This window comes from Chlamydotis macqueenii, chromosome 27, assembly GCF_036417535.1.
Source record: "Chlamydotis macqueenii isolate bChlMac1 chromosome 27, bChlMac1.mat, whole genome shotgun sequence".
NCBI lineage: Eukaryota > Metazoa > Chordata > Aves > Otidiformes > Otididae > Chlamydotis > Chlamydotis macqueenii.
This window is the reverse complement of record NC_141582.1, coordinates 2,748,697-2,770,567: the sequence shown is the minus strand read 5'-3', so window position 1 is coordinate 2,770,567 and position 21,871 is coordinate 2,748,697. Positions and strand designations below refer to the sequence as shown.

Here is a 21,871-nt window from a genome sequence, read left to right as displayed (position 1 = left end):
CAGCCCCCTCTGCACCAACCCCTCTCGCGCTCACAGCACCCTCCCGCCCTTCTCCGGGCCGTACGACCACCTCATCCCCGCATACGTTGATTCATTACTTATGCTAATTTATTCACTCATTGCCACGCCCCCTTACAGCCACCTTTACGGCAACGACGAGATTTTGCGACAGTGGCGCGGTCTGCGGCGTCTGCGGGGGGACATGGAAGCGTTCTGCTCTGAGGCGTTCTGGGGGTGTCCCGGGGTTTTTCCTCGCAGGGTGCCGCTGCCTGCGGGCAGTGCAGGGACGTGCGTTTAAAGGCGTGAGTGGGGGTGTGTTTAAAGGGGTTTTAGAGCGGGGGGGGGTCACAGCGCGGGGTGGGAAGCGGGTCAGGCCATGGAGCTCAGCGGCCTGGTCAGAGCCCTGAAGCAGGAGGGGCCGCGGGACGAGGCGCAGCCGCCCCCCGCTATCCCGCCGGCCGAGCAAGTCCTCCTCCGCCTCGGGCTGCTCTTCTCCCAGGGGGCCGGCGGTGCCCCCAAGGCCGACGCGGTCAGAGATCTGAGCGCGCTCGTCGAGGCTGCGGACTGCCGGTGGCTTTTTGGAGGCCTGAGCCCTGCGACGCTGGGTGAGTTGGTGGCTGCGCTGAACAGCTACGCAGCACCCCCAAAGCAGGAGCAAGACGCTGCGGATCTCCCCAGTACGGACACTGCCACAGCTGAGAGAGCTGCAGACGTGGGCTCGGTGTTTCTGCACCTCCTTGCGAAGCTGGAAGCTGCCAAGACCCAGGAGTCTCTGGGCGCCCCCGTGGTGGGTCCAGCCCTGCGCCGTGTGATGGGACCCATCTACGTCTTTGCTGTGACACATGTTGTGGAGAGGCCCTGGACAGACGGGAGGTCTCAGTCGGTGGCACAGGAGCTGCTGGCCTTGCTGGTTCAGGTTGCAGGCTGCGGGTCGGTGGCTGAGTTCCTTCGGGGAAAGAATGCAGATGAGGAAGGAAGATTTGCAGCAGTGATGGGGCTTCTGAAACAGGAGTTGACCAAGTGAGTAGGAAGGGGAGGGCAGCCGTGGAGAGGGTGGTGTGTTTGGCTGGTCTCTGTGTAGGAAGTACTGGAAACTTTTGGGAGACTGTGAGCTCAGGCATTACAACGGGATGAAGAGCTTTTCAAATACCCAGTAATGGAAGGCGGAGGCGGGGAATCAGTCTGAGCTTACTGTCAGCTGAGCGACCCACATGCATAGGAAATGAGCATTCCTTAGTTCCAGCGTTCACTGAGCTTATGTTTGTATTTCCAGAGACACTTGGAAGCGTAATCCTGCCACAAAGTTCGTGTTCTCCTGGACGCTGCCTCACGTCGCCCGACCCTGGCTCAGCCATTACCTGGAGCGTGTCCTCCCGCCAGCGCTAATCATCTCGGACGACTACCGGGAGGAGAATAAAATCCTGGGTGTGCGCTGCCTGCATCATATCGTCCTCAACGTGGTAAGGGGTTTGAGAAACGGGAACCTTTTCTGGGTGTTGGCTGAAGGAAGGGTGAGTTGGATGCCTGTTAGGATTCCTAACTTCTGCTCCTGGTTCTGCTGTTAACTTTGCCGTTCTGCTCCATCCTCCTGTGTGTTTAAATCTGTGTAGTTCTCACATGTGTTAACGCGAAGCAGAGAATAACGTTCTGTTCTCTGTTGTTGCAGCCGGCTGCTGACCTGTGCCAGTTCAACAGGGCTCAGGTTGTGTACCATGCCCTCTACAACCATCTCTATTCTCGAGAGGCCCCTCTCATCCAGGTAGGACAGCAGAACTTCATTATAATCTGTCCCGCGGTATCGTGTGTCAGCCCCATGAGGGACAGCCAGCTTCAGGCATGAGGAGGCAGAACCTGTATTCTCGCAGACAGTCCTGTCAGGCCGTTACTAGCCAATTCTTGTGGCCAAGAGACAAAGTAACTCAGTAGATTTCTGGAAAATCTCAAAGTGGAGGGACGATCTCCTGCCCCCTTCCAGGTGGCAGCCTTGCTGAAGAGGCCTGGAAACGGGCAGTAGAAGGAGTCGGGTCTGTCAGGTGAACTGCAGCAGCTGTGGGTGGTCAGGGGGCTTGGGAGTCACTGGTGCTTTGGGGAGAATATCCGAGGCACTGCCCAGATTTCCTGTCTCACACCAAACCAGGCTGTACTGCTGTGCCTGCTGGACTTGCTGCCCATCCTGGAGAGAGCCCAGCGGCAGCAGAAGCGGACCAGACCGACCGCCCACTGCGACGAGGTGCTGCAGCTGGTTCTGACCCACATGGAGGCCGAGCATCGCCTTGCGCTGCGGCGGGTCTACGCCAGGGCCCTGCCCACCTTTGTGCGGAGGTGAGAGCGGCAACCGCAGCCCTGCAGGGAGTTGCAGGCTTGGTCCGTACCTCCCTCTTCAGCGTGCGTTTCTTCGTGTCGGCAGGCTTGGCATCCTGATAGCGCGGCACCTGAAGAGGCTGGAGCGAGTTATCCTGGGGTATCTGGAAATCTGTGATGGCCCTGAGGAAGAAGCCCGACTGGGAATACTGGAGACGCTGCAGTGCACCATAGAGCATGCTTGGCCCAGGTAGTGGTCTGGGGTGAAATGTAGAAAGCATACCCCGAATGCTGCCCCTCTTTCAGGGCCAAAGGTGCTGTTGCTTGAGGAAAAGGCCCTGAAATCGTACGGGAGAATCTCTCACAGGGAGCAATGCTAGTGCATTACTGCTTTGATGGAAAACCTGGCCCAAAAATGAAGCTAGGTCCTCATTTTGATCTGACTTCTGCCTGTTCTAGAAAGCATCATTTGGCTAAAAACTAAATCTTATGTTCTCGGCATGGCAAAAGTGCGGAGGAAGCCCTGTGCTGTGAGTTAGGCTGCCCTGGTGACAGGCACTGAGGTTACCTCCGTGCTGGGGCCCGTGTCCTCCCGCTGCTGAGCACACTCGACGAGGAGGCTTCTTCAGCCTCATCGCTGAAGCCGTTGCTCACCTTGGGCCAGCTGCAGTCCTGCTCCACACGTAAATGGCAACTAGCGGCTCCTGCAGCGGCCAGGAACCGCTACGCGAGGCTGCGCTTTCCCCTGGCTCGCGAAGGGGATTTAGCGCAAGGCACAGGCGCTGTTTCCCTCCGCAGGATGCCGTGCAGGCTCCCTGTGCTCCTCAAAGCCCTGCTGAAGATGATCTGGGACGTACACACTGACCAAGGTTCCACGCCAGAGCCCGTAAAAGCCGCCTTGCTCCAAGGGGCCACCGAGTGCCTGATCCTGCTGGATCGCTGCTCTGAAGGGCGAGTGAAGGTGAGCTGGGGACCCAGCGCTGCTTCATCGCTGGTCCCTTCCCCTTGGAAGGGGCAGCGTGGTGCGTGCAAGAGCCCGTTTGCTTCCTCAGTCCCACAGCATTTTGAAAGCATCAGTTTCCACCCACCTCAGCATTAGTACTTGATTTGATTGAGAAGAGATTGATAAATATCGACAGGCGTAGCTGGCGGAGGGTTGGGAACACCATAAACCTGCGCGTGCCAGCGCCCTGGAAATGCATGCTTTCCTTGTTTCAGGTCCTGCTGGAAGGGGTGTACAGCAGCTGCGAGGAGAACCGCGTACGGGAGTGCATCAGGAAAGTGCAAGAGAACACGTGATCAATGCTCACCCCGCTTTTTGTACAGTAAATTTTTATTTATTTAAAGTTACTGTCTTTTTAATCCCGCCCTTAGCTCCATACCTCCCCCCACACAAGATACGCTTGTGCGCTCGCTGTGTGGCGCTTAGCTGCCAGCTGGGGTTAAACCACAACTCTCGCCCGGCCACGTAGCGGCTTCTCCAGCTTTAGAACGAAGCAGCGCTGCCCCCAGTGCAGGTTCCTGCCCGCAGCGCAGTCCTAGCTGAGCCTTCTGTGGTCGTAGAGAAGGTGGGGAGTCCTCTTCCTTCAAACTGCACTTCACGCAGGAGTTACACAAACTTGCTGTAATTGTCTGGGATCGGGACAGAAACCTTTTGTTTTCTTCAAGAAAATTATTTGTCTAGAGTATGGAAAAAAGGAGTAATTTCTGAGCGTCCTGCACAAAGTGGCCAAAGCTGGAGCAGTTCTAGGGGCAGATCTGGAGTCTTGTCATTCAGTACAAAGTGCAGCTCAGGAAGGCGTCAGGCTGCTTTTGTTTTGGTGGTCGGCTCTGTTTCTTCTTCATACTCTATCTCAATGTAGGGACGTTTTCTTCTGGCTGGTCCTTTCAGGGGAGTTTTTCCCTTCAACTTGGGGTGAGAGGCTTTCTTCTCTACTTCTTCCTCCTCTTCCTGTTCCTCTTCACTACTTGTCTCCAGCTTATCCATGTCCTGAGAAAGACAGACAAGAGTGACGTCAGCTCCTAAACCTCCTCTTTCTGCAAAGTTCTCTCGTGTATCCGATTCCATTTTATAATTCCTGGCTCCCGGCTGTGTAGCCAGAGGCGCTGGGCTGTAGTGGATCCAGTGCAGTCTGTCTGTACCATTACGTTCCACAAATCTGATTTTGAGGGCTCTTATCCCATCACCAGACACACCAAGAGGGCGGAGGTTACTTTCAAACGGCGTAGCCTGACAGTTTATACCTGGTGCTTCACCTACCTCAAAGTCACTGAGGTCACTGTCGTCTGCTTCCACAAACTCTCTTTTATCCTGTAAGAAATAAAAGTCAGGAGCTAGTACACGCGCACGGAGCACAACGCAGACTCGCAACGGACGAGCCGTCAAGGCCACCACGTGCGCGCACGCGCTGTTTCTGAGTTCACCTCTCCTCCTCTCTCCTCCTCACCCCGACACTCGCGCTGCAGTGCGGGCGAACCAGCGGTGCTGCACCAGGTCAGGGAAGGATTCACTGGTGCTGCGGCTGAAAGCATTACCTCGTCGTCTTCTTCTTCCACCTCGGCATCCGACTCGCTCTCGCTCTCTGCGTCTTGCTGTTGCAGAGCTTTGTCGAAGGCGTGAATGGGGAAGTTGTAAATGTCTCCGTACTGAAAAGGAGAATGAGGATTTTCTCTAAGTCCTGGGGGAAGACCGCCGTTGGTGGCGGGGTCACCCAAAGCCTGCACAGGGGCAGTATCGAAGTAGGCTGAGCTCGTGGCTCAGCCCCTTCCCTAATTCTGAAGTACACGCCCCTGTACAGAAACGAGGGGCTCTGCGTTTTGGTGAAGCCACTTCTCCAGCCAGTTACAAAACTAATACAGAAGGGCAGCGTGCAGCCGTCCCCTGTCCCTCCCGCACGGGTGGTGCCTCTCCTCTGTACCACCCCCCTGCCCCTCCCGAGAGCCCGCAGGACAGAGGGGAGCAGTTCTCCTGCTGTGCTCTGAAGGTGGTGATCCTTACTGTATCCTGTTTCAGTCTTTCCAGTAGTTCCTTCTCGATGGCGTTATCCAGCTGCGCGGCAATCAGGGCTTTCTCCTGATGGAGCAAAGAGGAGCTGTGTCAGGAGTTTGAAGGACAGGTGGAACAGAAGCAACGGGCGGGAGATGACATCAAAGAGCGGCGTTACCTCTCTTCTGTTCTCTCGCCTTTCGATCTTTCTCCGTAGAGGAACGAGCTTCCTCCTGCGGGAACAACGAGCGCTAGTTAGTCAGTCTGTCGGCCTCTTGTCCAGCAGGTGAGCTCAGTCAGGGCAGTTAAATCGTTAGAAATGCGGCTGCAACGACTTTAAGCGCGTTTAGGCACTCGGGCTACCGCGCAGTTCCATCCCTGTCAGCCAGGTTCATTTCCAAGCCCGCCAAAGCCTTGGGAAGACAACCGGTGACGCTGGCCGAGTGGGCAGACAGCGGCTCGGCGAGGCAAACCGACGCGATTTGGTCGCGTCACTTACTGTCGCTTGAGCGTCAGCTTCCGGATGCGGATGAGGTACTGCGTGATCTTCGTGAACCGCTGCTTGCACTTGTGGCGGAGGAACCGCGGCCAGTAGATGAGGTTCTCGTCGATCTCTTCCAGTGCCTTCTCGTAGTTCTTGCTTAGCAGGACCTGGGGGGCAGGAAAGGGAAGGAGTTGAGCTACGGAGCAGCAACAGCTTTCAGGAGGAGTCCCGTCGCGCTGCTGCCAGCCCTCCGCTGCCTCTCCGCTCTCCGTAACTCACCCGCTCCCAGAGCCGGCGGGGAAAAGCTGCCCGCTCTATCGTCTTCATGTACAGGTAACACCGACCTGCAGGAAAGAGAGCGTCACTCCAGAGACCGAGCGCGTCCCCGACAGCGGGAGGGTGCTAGGGGCTGGGGTGCCCGCAGGCAGGCGCCGTTTGCCCCCCTTTCCCCCCCCAAAAAAGCTCATAAATGCCGCGGGACGCTCACCTTTCTCCTCCCTGACGGTGGCGTACTGGCTGTTGGCCAGCGGGCAGGAGGAGCGGTTGCACAGTCCCGTCAGGTTGTACTCATTGCGGCAAAAGTTCTGGGTTTTGGTCCTGGCAAGGACAGAGGGGGGGATCGGAGGGGAGGCGGGGGGGGGAGTTTACCCCCCCCCCCCCAGCCCCCTGCCCCTCGCAGCCCACCCCCTCCTCCGTGACTGTCACGCGCGGCCGTGGTGTCACAGGGACGCCCCGAGGGGCGCCCAAATTTCTCCTTCACACCCCTCTCTCTGCAGACCCCGGCGGGGGGACCCCACCCCGTGGTCCCACCCCCCCCCCCCCCCCCCAAAAAAAAAAACCCACCACCCCTCACGTTATCTTGTAGGAGCAGAACTGCCTGTTGCCCAGCGTGTCCCAGACAACCTGCGAGGGGAAACAGCCGGTGAGAGACCCCGCCACCGCCCCCCCCCCCGCCCCAGCACCGTGCGCACCAACCCCCCCCCCCCACCCCGTGAGCCTCTACCGGGGCGGGGGGCACCCCACGACGACGGGGGTCCCCACCGCCGGTGCATCCCCCGGGATGGGGACATGGGGGACACCCCCCCCCCCCACACCTCGCGCCACGCGGTGTGTGGCCGGGGGCCCGGGGAGGGGTTGGCGGGGGGGGGGGGGGGGCGCCCCAACCGGACGCCACCGGCTCAGCGGCGTGGCGGGCGCTGATTGGCCGCGGCGCGGCCGGGACGGAGGGGAGCGGCGGACTCACGTCGTCCGAGTGCATGGTGCTACCGGGGCCGCGCGGCCTAGCGCGCCGCCATCGCCGGAAGGGGCGGGGCTCTGCCAGCTCTCGCGAGAGCGGCGGCGGGGCGGGGCGGGGCCGGCCCGTCATGGCGGAGCGGTGTACCGGGGCAGCCGCGCCCGGGCGCTGGTCGTGGCCCGTCTGCTGCTTGAGGCCCGAGGGGGCCCGGCCCTGCCTCCCCCGCGCTCTCGGGCGGAGGGGGCGGCCCGGCCAGCCGCTCCCGGTGCGGGCCCGCAGAAGCCGTGAGGGGAATATTTGCAGCAGGAGGGGGAAAAGCGGTTCCGTGCCCCCGGGCTGCAGGGCTGGCCGTGCCTCACTGTACTGAGCTGTTAGCTCACTCAGTAATTAGGTGCTTTGTTTTGGTTTGTTTGTTTTTTTTTTTTTCAGCAGGATGGGTAAAACAAATCTTTGATGCAAAGATTACAGCCCGATTCTTCACTCAGAGCAGAGAAACTCCGTTAGCCTTACTGACCCTGCAGCTGTTTTGTTAAGTGAGGGAAACTCATTAGACCCTGCTAACTCTTCAGCAGGGCCTGGTGTGACAGGACACGGGGTAACGGCTTTAAAACAGAGGGAGGCAGATTCAGGCTGGAGGTAAGAAGGTATTTTTTCCACTGAGGGTGGTGGAGCACTGTCCCGGGTTGCCCAGAGAGGTGGTTGATCCCCCATCCCTGGAAACGTTCCAGGCCAGGCTGGACAGGGCTCTGAGCAGCCTGATCCGGTTGGAGATGTCCCTGCTCACTTCAGGGGGGTTGGCCTGGGTGGGCTTTAACGCTCCCTTCCCACCCAAACCCTCTGTGGTTCTAAGCCTGAGCTGCCAGTGCCGGAGGAAGGAGCCTGGCTCGCGTTGCGGATGGGAACAGCCAAGTGCGAGGTGCCCTGGGAGGGCTGGCTGGGCAGGAGCCCACCTTGCAGGAACCAAAGGCTCCGCTGCCTTCCGGATGCTCGCGGCAGGTGGGTTTCCAGAGCAACCGGCCACCAGGCACACGGCAGATTAAATATTTAACGGGGAGGTGCGCTGTGGAGGCGTGAATAGATCCCCAAATAGAGCAGCTCACATTTTTTTTCCTGCCATCACAGAAAGCAAACACGTTTTTTCCTTTTATTCTTGGCAAAGCAGGGAAACAGGTGGAAGATAAAAATAACGCAGTTTTGGAGAACAGGCTTAGCATTAGTCACTTCCAGTCAGGCTAAGAAATATAATTTCATCTTGTATGTGCAAAGCGAGGGGCAGAGGGCCCGCCGTGGATGTGGGATTGCCTGACAATAGCCATTTATGACCTTTGGTAATGAGTCATAAGGTACCAAATCTTGATGAATTGTTATTATCCTCCTGTTTCCCTGCTGGCAAGCGCATCTGCATTGTGCTGCGCGGGCTCTGGAGCAGTGAATCACCTGTTCCTTTTGGCGAGAGAAACGGCTGCGCGTTACACAACTGCTCGTTCAAGACAGAAATTAGTTTATATAAACTGCCAACGGTGGAGCCAGAGAAGTTGTAAGTTTGAGGCTTCACTGGAATCATTTTTTCCAGTCACAGGAGTCTTCACCGGTACTGACACAATTAGTTTGGTACTTCTGGTACTTCACTCACTCTCTCTTACCTAACTTCACCATACTTTTACAGACCGTAATACTCAATAATTATTAAGAGTACAGCTGGTCTCTTTCTAAACTTGTGGGCAGGAGATTGCCAACTGACGATTCAATCAGTCTGTGGTAGTTCTCGTGGCGGTGGGTTAGGATCACAGACGCAGCCCGGTACCCCAGCTCGGCTGCGGGGCAGGGATTTTTAAGAATGCTCTGTTAGCGGCTTCGAATCACGAGTGATCTTTGCTGTCTGAGTCTGTGTCTAAGTGTCTAAAACTGCGTTCAGCCTTATTTCTACCTGAATTTCTTAGAGTTCTTCAAATAAATGAGTTGATTTAATGGGTTGTGGAGGAGACATGCAAGCAGCCATAAGTAGCTCATAAATAGCACAACACACAAAGCTATACCGAGGCAGCGAGAAACTTTTTGGATTTTTTTTTTTAACTGTCTTCAGAGGAGCGTGGAGCACGTTAGCAGCACGGACCGGCAGTGACACGGATGGCTGGTGCCCTGTTGTTACAGAGAGGTTTCCTGCTGGGGATCGTAGGGGAATCCTGGAGAAGGCAATCTCCCAAAGCTGATGCCGCTGATTTCATTTTCGTTCTCTCCAGTGCTTTTCTTTCGAGAACAGTAAGCGCTTTAAAGACATTAACAGATGCCGCTGGACTCGGCTGGGAGAGGTGCTGATATTGTCCCCTACGGCGTGGGCAGGCTGTCCCCAGGACGATATGCAGGACAGGATGACACGATTCTCCTCATCCCTGTAAGTTTTTTTTTTACAGATGAGATTTAGTGAATTTGGGTAACTTGAAGTCACACAGCAGATGAGTCTTGGGAAGGCTGGGTTATGCTTGAGTACTAATACATCTGCGTTCTGTGAACATAATATTAGTTTCAAAACGGGCACGCGTCCTTGCGCTTGCTATTCCGCGTTTTCTGCCTCCACATCGCTGTCGTCTGCGAGAGGGAAGTCGTGCGGGGTTTTCTGAGTGCTGTAGCTTTTGGTTTGCATGGGGCATTCCTGGCTTAGGATTGCCTGGGTAAAGGAGAGAAGAAATCACGCTTTAGTGGAAACGGTGATTCATTTGGATCGCTGACGAGAGCATTACTGCTTTTAGAGAAAGCCAAGCAGCCAATGACTTTTGCTCAGGGAATAGCAGCTGTGAGTTAGGGGAAGGACCATGGCTCCAAACTTTTCTAGGTTTATTGTCTGAGGTTTTTGTCTCTCCTTTAAGGGCAGAGTAAGGCCCAAAAGGAAAGACAATCCCTGGCAAATTTATTGCAATGCCCCCCCTCCGAAATCCCTGGATTATAAATTCCCTGTGCTTTAAGGGAATAAAGTACACTTAAACTCACAATCTTCTCCTCGTTAGCGGGGGGGTTGCGCAGGTACCAGCAGAGGGGAGCGTAAGCAATATTGATAACGCCGATGATGGTCATCAGCCAGGGAAACCCGATAGCTCGTACGATTGCTCCGCCAGTGGATGGACCTGCAAATTTAAAAATTGAAGAAGGCTAAGATGACCGAGAGCAAAGGTGCCTTTCCAGTTTGGAGGGGGTCTGTTAATCTGCGGTGACTGGGTTGCAGGCTCCATGCCGGTTGCGTGCAGCGAGCGCTGGGTGGAGGAGGGGGAGCGGTAACCCGAGGGAGGTGCACACGGAGTACGTCATCCCGTGGGAAAGGGTTTGTCCGTACCAATCGCAAAGCCCATGCAGAAGGCGACATCAGCTATGGCGTAGACGTTGCCGTAGACAGAGGTGTGGCGAAGGTCCACGAGGTAACCCATGATAGGCATCATTGAGGAGTCCACCATTCCTGCCCAAAGCAAGAAGGACCCCGTCAGTCATCGCCTTCCCCGAGGGCTGCGTCTGAGCTGCGTGGCACAGCCTGACCACCCACAGCTTACCTATGGCAAAGCCAAGCCCACCGTTCGGGCCAATCAGCCCGTAAATATTTTTGGCCAGAGGTACCTTTGGGAGGGAAGAGAGAGGATGCGTGAGGGAGGCCAGAAGAGTGGTGTGAGGTGTGAAGGTGGAACGTAGATCTGTGAAACCAGTACACACGTGCAGCCGCTGAACATCTGCCGCCTGCCAGGCCCGTAGCCCTGTCTCGGTACCGTCTCCCGCACCGCCCCTGCTGATTCTTCTACAGAAAGGTTTCAAAATCATCTTGCGCTACTTACGCAAAGGAGACTGATTCCCACCACAGCCATGCCGATCAGGGAGCACAGCCACCTGCAACAAGGGCGCAGTTAGGAGAGGGGAGGGATTCTCAGTGTGCGCAGCACCACGAGCGTAATTTGTGCTGAAAGCGCGGGGCTGGGCTGGGTTGAGCTGAAATCTCTGCGTTCCGCTTACCGGCCCATTTTGTTAGCCAGAATCCCAAAGAGATTGGTGCCGATGAGGTAGGATATACTGGCAGGGAGGAACGCCATCCCTGAGAGACAGAGAGAATAAAAAAGGGTGTGTCATCCCTAAGAAAATACAGGGGATTTGCAAAAATATTCCCTTCGCTAATTGCCCCTCTCCTTTGGAGCATATTGTGAGCCAGGCAAGGCCAGCTCACGCCCAGCACCCGCTCTGGGGGTGCAGCGGTCCCTGTCCGTGTCCTCCGCTGCCGCTGCTCCGTGTCACGGCTGCGCTGGCTCTCCCGGTGCTCCGTGCCCTGTGAAAGGGTGGGGGTCCCACTGGGAAGACAGAGGGAGGCACAGAGAATGTGTTTGCTTTTGGTGGGGGGAAACTGAAGCACAGAGAGGTGCGGTGATCCACCCACAAGATCGGGGAGACAATCAGAAGCTGAAATGCAGAACTTTTTTGTCCCCGCTGCTTTAATAAACTCATCCTTCTCGCCTGTCGCAGTTTCTTCCCCTTCCGCCTTTCTCCCCTCGCCTTCTGCTTTTGGCTCACTAAATAAAGAGGAATAAAATAACCGCACGAGTAAAAAACTTGAGGATCATTGTGTAGTTGAAATTAAATATTTGCACTGTTTGCTGATTTGCCGGTTGTTTATTTTTAATATAAAACTGACCAGCTCCGTTTCGCTAAGACAACTTCCTTATTGAGACACGCTGATTTATGTTTAGTTTTCTTTCCCTAACAGCTACAGAACACGGTTAATCCTGCAGATTTAGTCCAACCTTTTCTGTTTGTTTGGTTTTTTTTCCAGAATTATGGGAGCGGGCAAACGGAAGCATACAAATAAAGAAACTCTTCGGGTACAAAATGGCTGTGAGTTGGGCGGCTTGCCGTGTGCCCAAATCCAAACTGCTCTCAAATCTCAGGTACCTGAAAATTTAGTCAATGTATTTGGGATTTTTGTGGATGTCTACTGACCTCTGGGTCCTGCTCAGTCACTTCAATGTGCCCCCTGAGTTCAGCGGTGACGGGGACAGCCCTGAGTGCGTTTCTCAGCCTGCGGCGTTACCAGGACCCTACGCTGCCCCTGCTCCGCACTGCCAAACCCCTCGGGACTCCGCTTCTCCCTCGCCCGTCCTCGCTCAGTCGCTTGTTCCTGAGAAGCATCCTGGGCTCTTACCGGGCTGGATGCTGCTGCCTCACCCGGGGATAACTCGATTAGGAGCGCTCTCAGCCCTCCTGCTCCCAGGCTGCAATCCGATTTGGGATCTAAGTGTAGCCTGGGGCACCCCCCGGGTCATTCCTCAGCCAATTGGGTTTTGTAACGATTAGTTTTTATTTTTGTGGTAAACACAGACAGTGTTATCTCCAGATCACATTTTCTAGGCAGCTGGTAATTAGCACGTACCATCCTGTCCTGCCTGGGACTCTCTAAATGGCCTTGTTTCAGTCAGAGCTGCCTCTGCAAAACCCATCTGGCTGCCACCATTTCAGCCCAGCACGATACCATTATCTGCCCTGCAGAAGACAGGCTTCCCTGTGCGCAAAACAGCCTTTCTTCCACTGTTATTGCTCTTGTGGGGAGCCTGATTCATACAATTTTTTCAATAATGGAGAAAAGCACGTTGTATAGCTACCACTAAGGACATTTCCAGCTGAAATTGGAGCAACACACAGTCTGGGATCACTCGCTCTGTGCGGGTGAGGGTATGTTTTCTTCTTTTTTAAAATGATAGAAGAGATTATTCAATTCACCTTGCAGTGCCGAAGCAGGACCGGTCCTAGCTAAACTGCGTCAGGCAGCTGTTCGGGAGTGAAGGCTGCAAAGCACGGCACCTACCTAGCTGCCATTTTGGGGAGCACATGGTCTGCATCATCCAGATGGGCAGGGTGGGCTCGAGCATGGCCACCCCCATGTTGGAGAAGCAGAGGGCTCCTGATGGGGAGAAGAAGGGAGAAATGCTCCGTTTTAGCCGCCCTCTGCTGCTCGTGGGTGCCGAAGAGGAGCATGGCGCGTGCTACCGTCCGCCTTTACCTGCGGCGACCAGGATGTAGGGGTCTCGCAGCAGGGTGACCACCGGCGTGCCTTTGGTGCTCTGCGGGGTGGCAAAGCGGGGTCACGTGGGCCGAGGGCCGCCCGTGCCTTTGTACCCTTCCCCGGCTTGGTGCCTGCAGGGCCCTCCTTCCCGGAGGAGCGCCCGCTTCGTTCGCCCCGGCTGGCATGCGCGCGCGCGTCTGTACTCACCTCGGGGGAGATCTTGGAGGGCTGCAGTATGCAGAGCTGCAACGCTGGGGAGAAAACACTGCTGTTAGCTTGTTTCTGGAGACGGCATCGCTTCAATCCACATTTCCCTCTGGCTTTTCCTTCACCCCGAGCCCTTTCATCGGCGGAGCCCCCAGGGATGCGGGAAGTGTGCTTGGGGACATCGCTCAAGCTGGGACGGGGAGAGGTGGGTCCCAGCCCTGCTCCCACGGGAGGGAGCAGCAAATCTCCCTGAAGTGGGCTGCGTTAGGAGTGTTTTTGCTAACCCATGGAGCAGTCAAAGATGTAAATGCTCTGTGTCAGGCTGTCAGCTGCCTGCTGAGGAGCAACAACTGGAGCATGATGTAGAGAAAAGAATCGGATTAAAAAATAAAGTTTCATATGTGTGGGACCTACATTTCCTCTTCCAAAAGCTCTTACATGCTTCATTAAAGATGTCTTGCATTCCATCTAGGCCAAGATGGTAACTGTGACTATAATTTAATTAGCTTAATACTTCCCACTCAAAAGACAGGGCTCTGCTCTCTGCAACGCTGCCGTCACGCTCTGACGGCTGCCGCGGCCGGCATCTGTGATCCCGCCGTCGGAGAAAGCGCGGGGACCACCGCTGGTGCCGGCAAAGCCCAATTCCTTTGCGGCACGGTGAAGAGGCTGCGGGCAAGCGTGACTTTCACACAGCATTCACAGTTCAGAGAGCTTCACTGAATGTGCTGTTTGAGCCATTAAAGCAATCAGGGGGGTTATTAAGTAATGAGGGACTAATTCTTAACTGTAGTGCGATGTCATGCGTCTGGTGGTAGAAAACATGTGATTTAGCAATAACAGAATAACCAGTGCTGATGATAGCACGCGTGCTCTGTTAATCTGCCTCTGCCTTCGCACAAACCCTGCGAGATCCTCCAAAACGGCTGCATTTAAATCTTTTCATGTGCTTTTTTTATTGATAGGATTAAACCATTTGGTTTCTCACCTCCATCCAAGAGGGCAAGGAAGGCCAGGACGAGGAATGGAGACGATTTCCCCACGAACTCATACATCACGCTCCCAAAGGGCGCCCCGACTGCAAGGGAAAGGCTGCGTCACACAGCGGCAGTGCCACCGTCCCCAGTGCCCGACTGGCAGCGCTCGGCTCCTGCCGCCGTGGTTTTCTCCGAATCGCCCGGCAGGTGTTCGGTGAGGAGAAAGGTTTGTTTGAGAGAAGGTCTCGGGTCTGGCGGGCAGTGGCTGTGGGGGGTGCGCAGAGGGAGGGAGGAGGACAGGCCGGCCGTGCCCGTGGGGTGGCGGTGGGGAAGGGGCATAGCCGGGCGGGTGGAAGCCATAGGTGATGGCCCTCAAGGCTCTGGGGATGCTGTTGGTGTAAATCCCATCGGGAGCAAGGTTTCCTTACTCAGCAGACCCAAGGCCAAGCCTCCGAGAGCGATCCCCATGGCGTTGCCCCTCTCGAAGTCGTCTGTGTACACGCTGGCCAGCATGCCCAAACCTGGGAGCAGAGAGAAAGCAGAGGCCGCGTGAGGCTGGCTGGTACTGTGGTGGTGGGGATCCTCTCTGAAAGCAGCCTGGGCTTTTTGGGAGGGTTTAATCCCCTTCCCAGCTGGGCTGCGTGGGTGCAGGAGGAGGAGTTCAAAGCTGAGGAAGGTACCCGGTGTGTCTGTGCTGCTTGATCGTTCCTGAGATGCTAATTGAACTCAGACAAGGGGAGTTAATGTAGAAGGCTGGGGTGTAGCTAAAACATTTACCTGCGACCGATGAGAACGACGAGCCAATGCCTTGGAGAGCTCGGGCGATGAACAGCAAGGTGTAGGTGCCTGAGAAAGCAAACACTGTGGAGGAAGGAGAGAGACGGCATCAGGCAGAACGGCAGACGGAGCGTTAAAACCCTGAGAGGGCAACAGCAGCCTCAGCTTGCACCAGTTTGGGTGCCGCTCATCATTGTTACTGGTTTTGGAGACCAGTTCCTCTGCTCACACTCCTTTCTCCTGCATGGAGACAGTGGTGCAAGGCACAGACCAAAGTGTTTTCTCCTGCGTATGAAGGGCAGACCGAAGGACAATACTCACTGACTGTGGAGAGGAACATGATGATGAATCCAATGAACATGGGGATGTGGTATCCTATCCTGGAAAGGGGAAAAAAAGAGGCACTATCGCAGGGGGAATTCCTCATTCCAGGATGGGATCTGGTCTTGCTGCCCAGCCTTAACACATGCGCGTCTCTGTGGGCTGTGAGCATCTCCTGAACGCGTGGATGTGCCCGTGAGCACTGTTCAGGGAAGCATCCAGTGTCTACGTGCCTCTGGATCATACTCTAAAGCGCCCTCAGAGGCACGGCTCTGTTTCACCAACTCCTCTGCCCGCCCAGACCACGTGAGATGAGCCCAGCACCCCCCACCCAGGTCTGCTAGAGACGAAGGCAATGAAAAACTCAGGGCCAGAAAATCTGAACAACAATGTTATGTCCGTAGCAGGCTGGGAATCTTTGTTTATTTGGTGGTTACTGGTATGAAACAGCATCTGTCCATACCTGAGGAGAGCATTGGGCTTATGTTGTAATGCAAACTTGCAAGCCATTTGTAGGTTTTTAGAAAAAGTAAAATTCATGCTTATTTTGATGCAGATATCCTCCTCCTTGCTATTTCACCCACCAGTTCCTGTAATTCTCTGGTTGCAGCAGCTGCACATGTGCAGCCCAGACCTCTCCTGCCCAGCTCACGGTGATTTCATCAGCAGGCAGGAGCTGCCCATCCCTGAGGGTGCACCCGGGTACAGACCCAGGTCTCTGACCTACCTGTTGGTCAGGAGACCCACGGACGGGTTGACCAGCAGCTGTACGAGAGCCTTGGAGGCAAACATCAGCCCGACGCGGACGTTTTCCTTGGCGAGGAACTCCTCGCCCTCCGGGCAGCCGCTCGGCGGTGGTGGGCTGCTGGCAGGGGGCTGCGGTGGGCGGCTGCTCTCCGTCCCGTTTGCCAAGTCCGGGCTGGCAGAGCCCGAGACTGTCACCGTGGTGTTGTCAAAATAGGAGAACATGGAGGAGAAAGGAGGAGCCTTCAAGGCTGGGGCAGCCGGCTCAGTCCAGGCTGGGGCAGCAGAGCTGTTGGCACCTTTGTATTCGGTTGTATAAAGGAAGGTGGGGACGATCGGTACTGGAAAAAAAGCCAAGGAAGGGATTAATTAGTGATTTCACTCCCTTTTCTGGCTCGGCCCGCAGCTGAGCTGGATGGCCCTGACTAGAGGCTGGTGTCCTGCAAGCTCCCTGCACCCAGCCCTCCCCAGGCAGGGACCCTTCCAGCATCATATGGAGACCGACCGAGGAGCCGAAACCCCGGGGTGGCACCCGGAGAGTGGAGCGGGAGCCGCGTGCCGTACCCACGACCGTCAGCAGCATGTTGTCCAGCAGCAGCGCGACGAACACCACCACCAGCACCAGCCTCCGTGACGCCCTTCCCGCTGCCAGCCAGCGCCGGGGCACGCGTTCGGCAGCCGGGGACATGGCCGAGAGCCTGGAGCTCTGCCTGGGTCCCTCTGGCTCCCGGTCTTCAGCGCCAAAGGTCTCCTATAACCTTTAAAGAAAACGGTCCAGGTTACAGCCTCCCAGAGCCCATGGTTTCTCCCTCGAGAGAGCAACTCCTGAGGTCACTTCGTGTCTGTGTCCTCCAAGAGCTGGGTGCTCCTCCCTAGGAGCTGAGACCACCAGCTTTGCTGTCAGAGACCATGGTTTTATCAAGCTCGAGTTTAAAATTGCAGATGGAGTGCGCTCTTAACCCATTTCCACTCTCCTGAGACATCTTGTACCTGCTTTAAGGCATCATTTAAGTCTTCTTCCAAAGACTCAAAGCACAGATCAAGCCGGTAGCTTATCTGTGGTAATCTCTACATCCTTTATTTCATGTTTGTTCTTCGGAGATTAAATTAGGTCTCAAAGGAAATTCATTTTACTTCCATGTCTTTTCATTTGACCTAATTGAAATATCATGGCAAGGTACAGGATTTAAAAGCCTAATGTATGCGATTAAGATCAGGGCTTCAGAGGGGCTGAGAGAAGATTGCTTGCTCAGTCACACTGAAAACATCGATCAGAAATTTCCACTCAACCAACCAGTTAGCCATTTACGTCCTCATAGCTCTTAGGCACTTTGGAGATGAAGTGGCGAAATGGATGGAGCCGGGTCCAAACTATTGCTGTTTCCGATACTCCTGTGGTTTCCTGAAATCCCCGCCGATGATGTTTATCAATTTTTAATAAAAAAACCAAACCCTCCAAGCCCTTTATCACCGAATATGAATGCCACACAAGTCATGAAGTTAGAAAACAGGGGTGCTTTCTCATTGTACCTTCGAGTACTAATAAATGCCAAATAATAAAATTAATGCAAGAGAAGTTATATATAAATTAGAGAGAGAGAATAAGTAAGGAAGCACGGACAATAAAGACACGTAGACTAATGTAGCCCTTACGTCTCAAGCCACAAACCCTGTCCCCTTCTCGGTGCAAACCTGTTGCGTGGAGCAGAGGCACACGAACTCTTACCCCGAGCCCATCGTGGTGCGAGGCTGCTGCTGCGGCAGGCGGTGCGCTCTGCCGCCGCCGCTCCCGGGGGATGCGCGACTGCCTTTTATCGGAAGAGGATATGAGTGTCCCTCTTCCATGGAGATTTAATTGGAACCTCAAACAAGTTTCATTCAGCCCCGCAGCTCGCTCTGCGTCAGAGCAGGACGGTGGGGTGGGCTGAGCAGGAGAGGCAGGAGTGTTTATCTGCAGCTCTCCCGGCTTTCATCAACGCTTATCTCTCTCCCAGCACCTTAACTCTTGTGTGCGTCTGCGCACGCTGAACGTGCCGTCCTGGAACTGCCCAGCTCGCTCTGCTGTGGAAGAAGCCTGCTCTGCCCCGTCGGCGGGCGGTTACGAGTGGCGGAGAACGGATTCGTCCCTGGGAGGCAAGGCTGGCATCATTAAACGGCCCTGGGAAATTAATTTAAAAAATACAAAATAGTCTCGGTCTTGGACTGCTCTCCGGTGACTGATGGCCATTCTCATGCTGCCTAATGCTGCTTGTCCTTGGTGCGGCCGCCCTCGTTCCGACTGTGACTCCGTGCTACACATCCTGGGGTAAAACCAGGCAGATTCCACCAACGAGACCTGCGGCGCCCCAGGGATTTTCGGTTAACGCCAAAACTCAGGGAGCACAAATGGAAGATAGCGGGACAGCGCGTCTTCCCCGCTCCCTCTGCACGCGTTTGCGCGTCACCGTGGGCCGTCCGTGCACGTTTCCCAGGTTGAGCCCGCGGACGTTGGCAGCGGGTGCCGGTGCGTGGGCTGACGTGTGCGTGTCGCTGCCGTCGCGCGCGCCGGGCGCGTGGTGAAGGAGATGCATCAGCGGGCGAGCCGGGGAGGACCGGCTGCATGGGTGGAAGAGGTTTTTGCGGGACACACAGCTGAAAAGGCAGCAGCTGGGGGGTTTTTACGAAAGGGTCTGCGTGGGGGCTTTGCAGGGAGATCTGCGTTGCTTCGCAGCCTGCGAAGGGAGGGAACGGAGCTGCGTGGCCAGCAATCCCCACAGCGGCAGCACCAGGGTCGACGCTTCTCCCACGGGATGTGGGACGAGGAGCTCCCTCCAAAGCATCCCTTCTCAGGCAGGTTTTTTCTTTATGTGCTGAAAGTTTTTAGCATTAGAAGGAAAAGCAACTGAAAGAAAGCTCTTTGTCAAACGTCAAAGAGAAATGTTTAGGTCGCTGAGTCTCAGGCTGTGGGCTGGTCCATAGGATGCTGACAAGCTGCCGTGACGTGGTCCACAATGTAGATCAGCTTTTCAGGGTTTCCAGAATTGTAAGTGTGATGATAAGCGTTCATGGTGGATGGAAATGTTTTTAAGGCCAGGACGCACTGATCCGGGCCGTGATTTCTGAGAGGTATGGCAGAATCTCGCCTCTCCCCTGGGCATCAACAGGTTGTGGTCCCTCCACAGCTGATGTTCTGCCCTTGGCTCCTCCCCGCAGGAGGATGCTGGCGGTGGGGTGCCTGTCCAGAGCCTTTCGCTGCGCTGTTATGCTGTCTGCTTTGTCTCCAGGGGCAAGGAGATGTTTCTTGGACTGTCAAGGCCACGTTCTCGTAAGCAAAGCTGGATGTAAAATTATATCCATGCATGGGCGAGGTACTGCAAACGCCGTTGAAAAATGTGAGCTCTTTTCTTCCATTATTTCTGTTTTCTTAAACTTTTGAAACTTTGCTCCCTGATTTCTTTTTTTTAAAACCAAAGATGAATGATACCATCATTCATTCAGAATACAGAGATTTACCACAGAGAAATAAAATAAATCCTAAACATATTCACCTTCTCTGCTGGCGCATAAATCTGCCGTTGAGGCTGTTTATCTGCCTTCCGTGTGGCCAAAAACTATTGCCAGCAACGTGAGATGAGTACATCCTACCAAGGAATTCCCTGGGTGTGCGTTAGAGCATAAGTTGAAGCCTTTAAATGTGTTTCATGAGCTGGGAATTGGATGGCTGGGCCTGGAAATTGCTTTCCGAACATCTGCGGAGGAGGCAGAGGATGGGCAGTGCAGCACCACCATCTGCTGAGGGAGCTCGGCATTGCTCAGCTCTGCCTTGGGCTCCGGAGAGAAAATAACTCAGGTTCCCCTTCAGGTGAGGAGAGGCGTTTTTGGAGATAGTTATTATTATTCTTGTTATCTTTTCCTTTTGCAGGCCCCGAGGTCAGGACACCCTCTCGTTTGGCAGCCCTAAGCAGCCGAAGGATATTGCAGTGTCGTGTCACTTGTTTTGCAGAAGTGATGGGAAAGCTTACTCGGATGTGCTTTGGGAGCATTTCCACGTGGCTGTCAGATTTTTCCAGGTGGTTCTCTTCGAGGTTGTTTGTTTTTTTTTTTTTAACCATTATAAACGTTTGCCATGAATTTTTCTTTCAATAACCCTATGGAAAAAAAAATAATCACTACAATTTTCTTCCTGGCAAGACTGAGGTAATAAAGGATAGCGAACATTTCTCATGTAATGAAAAAAATAAGAGAATTTATGGGCTGTCTGGAGGCCCCGCATAGGATTTGGGCCTGAAAAATGCCTGATAGCAGACCTCATGCCGGCTCCGAGGGCTGATTGCAATTCCAGTGAATTCAGTCGACGGCAGGCTGCGCGCGGTGAGATTGCTCTCTGCCGCCGCCTCACCTCAAAGGTGCTGTGAAATACGTGTGCTGTGCAGCGACAGCTCCTGCGCGGCGCCGCAAAGCAGCGTTTCACAAAGCAGCGTGAGACAAATGGCTTCTCGATGCAGTGCCGCCAGCCTGGGGTCGGGTGGACGCGACGGCGTGAACAGAGGTTGGAACAGGCACCCTTTCTTTGAAGCCACCCACTGCCGATATTTCCTTTCCCAGAAGGATCTGCTGCCCCGGCGTTGGCCGCTGCCTGTTGCCTTCTGCTCTCCAGTGGGCAAATTTGCACCATCCTGGGCCACCTTTTAGCTGGGCTTTGGATGCAGGTGGCCGTTTGTGAGTGGCGCCGGTTGAGGAAACCCTTCAGGCTGCCGTTCGGCGAGTCCTGCTGCTTTGTGGTTTGTTCAGCTGCGAACAACAGGAGGGCTTGGTAACGAGCTCAAGGTCACGTCACATTAGAAGGAGAGCTGAAACCTGGCCAAAGCCTTCCAGTGTTGTGTTTAATCCACTCGACGGCATTGTCCCCTTGTCTGGGGATTATTTATTGTGTTCCCTCTCTCCCTAGCCAAGCGGTTTCTTGTGCGATTGTTTAGGTTTTTTTCCATCAGTCTCACCAGTCCTTGGTACTTTGTTGTTCCTCCAAACAAGCACAGAACTGCCAATATCTCTTTGAAAACATATTCCCCTGAAATATTTCTAGTTTTAGAGTAGAAGGAGACAGAATATTGTTTTATAACATGACATAGTTCTGTCTCACTGTGAAGCGGGGAGGAGAACAAACAGCAGCTATTAAAATTTAACATGTATGAAGAGATACGTAACCCGTAAGGAAATAGAAGGTTGACAGACTAATGGTTTCCTGGGAAAAGGTGTTTACAAATAACCCACTGTCTTTTTTTTGTTGTTTTTTGTTAAATGAAAGGTTTAGGGGGTAAGGCAGCTCTCATTCTGTGCGTTAAACAGTTTTACCAGTCAGCCCTTGACCGTGCGGCACCAGTGCGGGTGGGGTTTTCCACTGACAGCCCTGTCTCGTTGCCCGGCCCTGCTTTATTTCTTATCTCCTACCTCCCCTAAGCAGCTCTGTTACACTCTCAGATCAAAGCGCTGGTTTTAGGTGAAGCGTATCCATGAGAACATGGCTGAGTGCAAGACACACGCAGAGGCTGCGGCACACCGGAGCCCGCTGCCGGAGCGCTGCCGAGTCGAGGCAGCGGGGCAGAGGGACCCCAAATACCCCTCACACCCTGGCCCAGGGCTGGGGACGGCTGTGCTGGGGGGGCCTGGGCAGGAGCCCAGGGCTCCGCGTTCCTTTTATGGCAGAACTGCCCCTTGTCCTGCCTTCTCAGCCATTGACCTTCTGTCCATTCATCCATTCATTCGTTCATTCATTAGCTTTCTAACTTTTCCTTCTTTCTCTTTCTTTCTTTCTTTCTCTCGTTCTTTCTTCCTTCCTGTC

At 54.7% G+C, this 21,871-nt stretch overlaps 3 protein-coding genes and 1 long non-coding RNA gene across 7 annotated transcripts; 2 read left to right on the top strand and 2 right to left on the bottom strand.

Moving 5' to 3' along the window:
- Positions 1 to 202: 202 nt before the first annotated feature.
- Positions 203 to 3,647, top strand: TTI2 (TELO2 interacting protein 2). The gene is made up of 7 exons (XM_010126820.2): positions 203 to 1,020; positions 1,274 to 1,460; positions 1,667 to 1,759; positions 2,138 to 2,322; positions 2,408 to 2,551; positions 3,100 to 3,262; positions 3,520 to 3,647. The coding sequence occupies exons 1-7, from the start codon at positions 377 to 379 to the stop codon at positions 3,598 to 3,600; spliced, it is 1,497 nt and encodes a 498-aa protein (XP_010125122.2). The 5' UTR covers positions 203 to 376; the 3' UTR covers positions 3,601 to 3,647.
- MAK16 (MAK16 homolog) lies at positions 3,617 to 7,071 on the bottom strand. The gene is made up of 10 exons (XM_086767832.1): positions 7,015 to 7,071; positions 6,625 to 6,674; positions 6,259 to 6,368; positions 6,051 to 6,115; positions 5,787 to 5,938; positions 5,466 to 5,520; positions 5,300 to 5,374; positions 4,837 to 4,947; positions 4,562 to 4,612; positions 3,617 to 4,291 (listed from the first exon to the last, which is right to left on the bottom strand). The coding sequence occupies exons 1-10, from the start codon at positions 7,027 to 7,029 to the stop codon at positions 4,103 to 4,105; spliced, it is 873 nt and encodes a 290-aa protein (XP_086623958.1). The 5' UTR covers positions 7,030 to 7,071; the 3' UTR covers positions 3,617 to 4,102.
- A 2,048-nt stretch (positions 7,072 to 9,119) lies between these two features.
- On the top strand, positions 9,120 to 14,320 carry LOC147597408 (uncharacterized). The gene is made up of 3 exons (XR_015261206.1): positions 9,120 to 9,397; positions 11,801 to 11,915; positions 14,200 to 14,320. It is a non-coding gene; the product is annotated as an uncharacterized LOC147597408 (long non-coding RNA).
- Positions 9,557 to 17,058, bottom strand: SLC18A1 (solute carrier family 18 member A1). 4 transcript variants are annotated; one of them, XM_086767828.1, is made up of 15 exons: positions 16,618 to 17,058; positions 16,037 to 16,394; positions 15,310 to 15,368; positions 14,989 to 15,072; positions 14,640 to 14,732; positions 14,223 to 14,312; positions 13,235 to 13,278; positions 13,025 to 13,085; positions 12,830 to 12,925; positions 10,993 to 11,071; positions 10,818 to 10,869; positions 10,542 to 10,605; positions 10,331 to 10,450; positions 9,991 to 10,124; positions 9,557 to 9,670 (listed from the first exon to the last, which is right to left on the bottom strand). In XM_086767828.1, exons 1-15 carry the CDS (start codon positions 16,739 to 16,741, stop codon positions 9,557 to 9,559), a joined length of 1,572 nt encoding a protein of 523 aa, XP_086623954.1. In that variant the 5' UTR covers positions 16,742 to 17,058. The 4 variants fall into 4 exon arrangements, with proteins under 4 accessions (XP_086623954.1, XP_086623956.1, XP_086623955.1 ...); XM_086767830.1 differs by lacking the exon at positions 12,830 to 12,925; XM_086767829.1 differs by lacking the exon at positions 14,989 to 15,072.
- Positions 17,059 to 21,871: the final 4,813 nt, after the last annotated feature.

Coding starts and splice junctions, on each gene's coding strand:
- TTI2 (XM_010126820.2), top strand. CDS start 377: ATGGAGCTCAGCGGCCTGGTCAGAGCCCTGAAGCAGGAGGGGCCGCGG. Junction 1,461..1,666: donor ATCATATCGTCCTCAACGTG/GTAAGGGGTTTG, acceptor CTGTTGTTGCAG/CCGGCTGCTGACCTGTGCCA. Junction 2,323..2,407: donor CTGCCCACCTTTGTGCGGAG/GTGAGAGCGGCA, acceptor TCGTGTCGGCAG/GCTTGGCATCCTGATAGCGC.
- MAK16 (XM_086767832.1), bottom strand. Junction 6,116..6,258: donor CACCGTCAGGGAGGAGAAAG/GTGAGCGTCCCG, acceptor TCTTTCCTGCAG/GTCGGTGTTACCTGTACATG. Junction 5,375..5,465: donor GGCGAGAGAACAGAAGAGAG/GTAACGCCGCTC, acceptor TTGCTCCATCAG/GAGAAAGCCCTGATTGCCGC.
- SLC18A1 (XM_086767828.1), bottom strand. CDS start 16,741: ATGTCCCCGGCTGCCGAACGCGTGCCCCGGCGCTGGCTGGCAGCGGGA. Junction 15,369..16,036: donor GTGGGTCTCCTGACCAACAG/GTAGGTCAGAGA, acceptor TCCCCTTTCCAG/GATAGGATACCACATCCCCA. Junction 10,125..10,330: donor CTGCATGGGCTTTGCGATTG/GTACGGACAAAC, acceptor TTAAATTTGCAG/GTCCATCCACTGGCGGAGCA.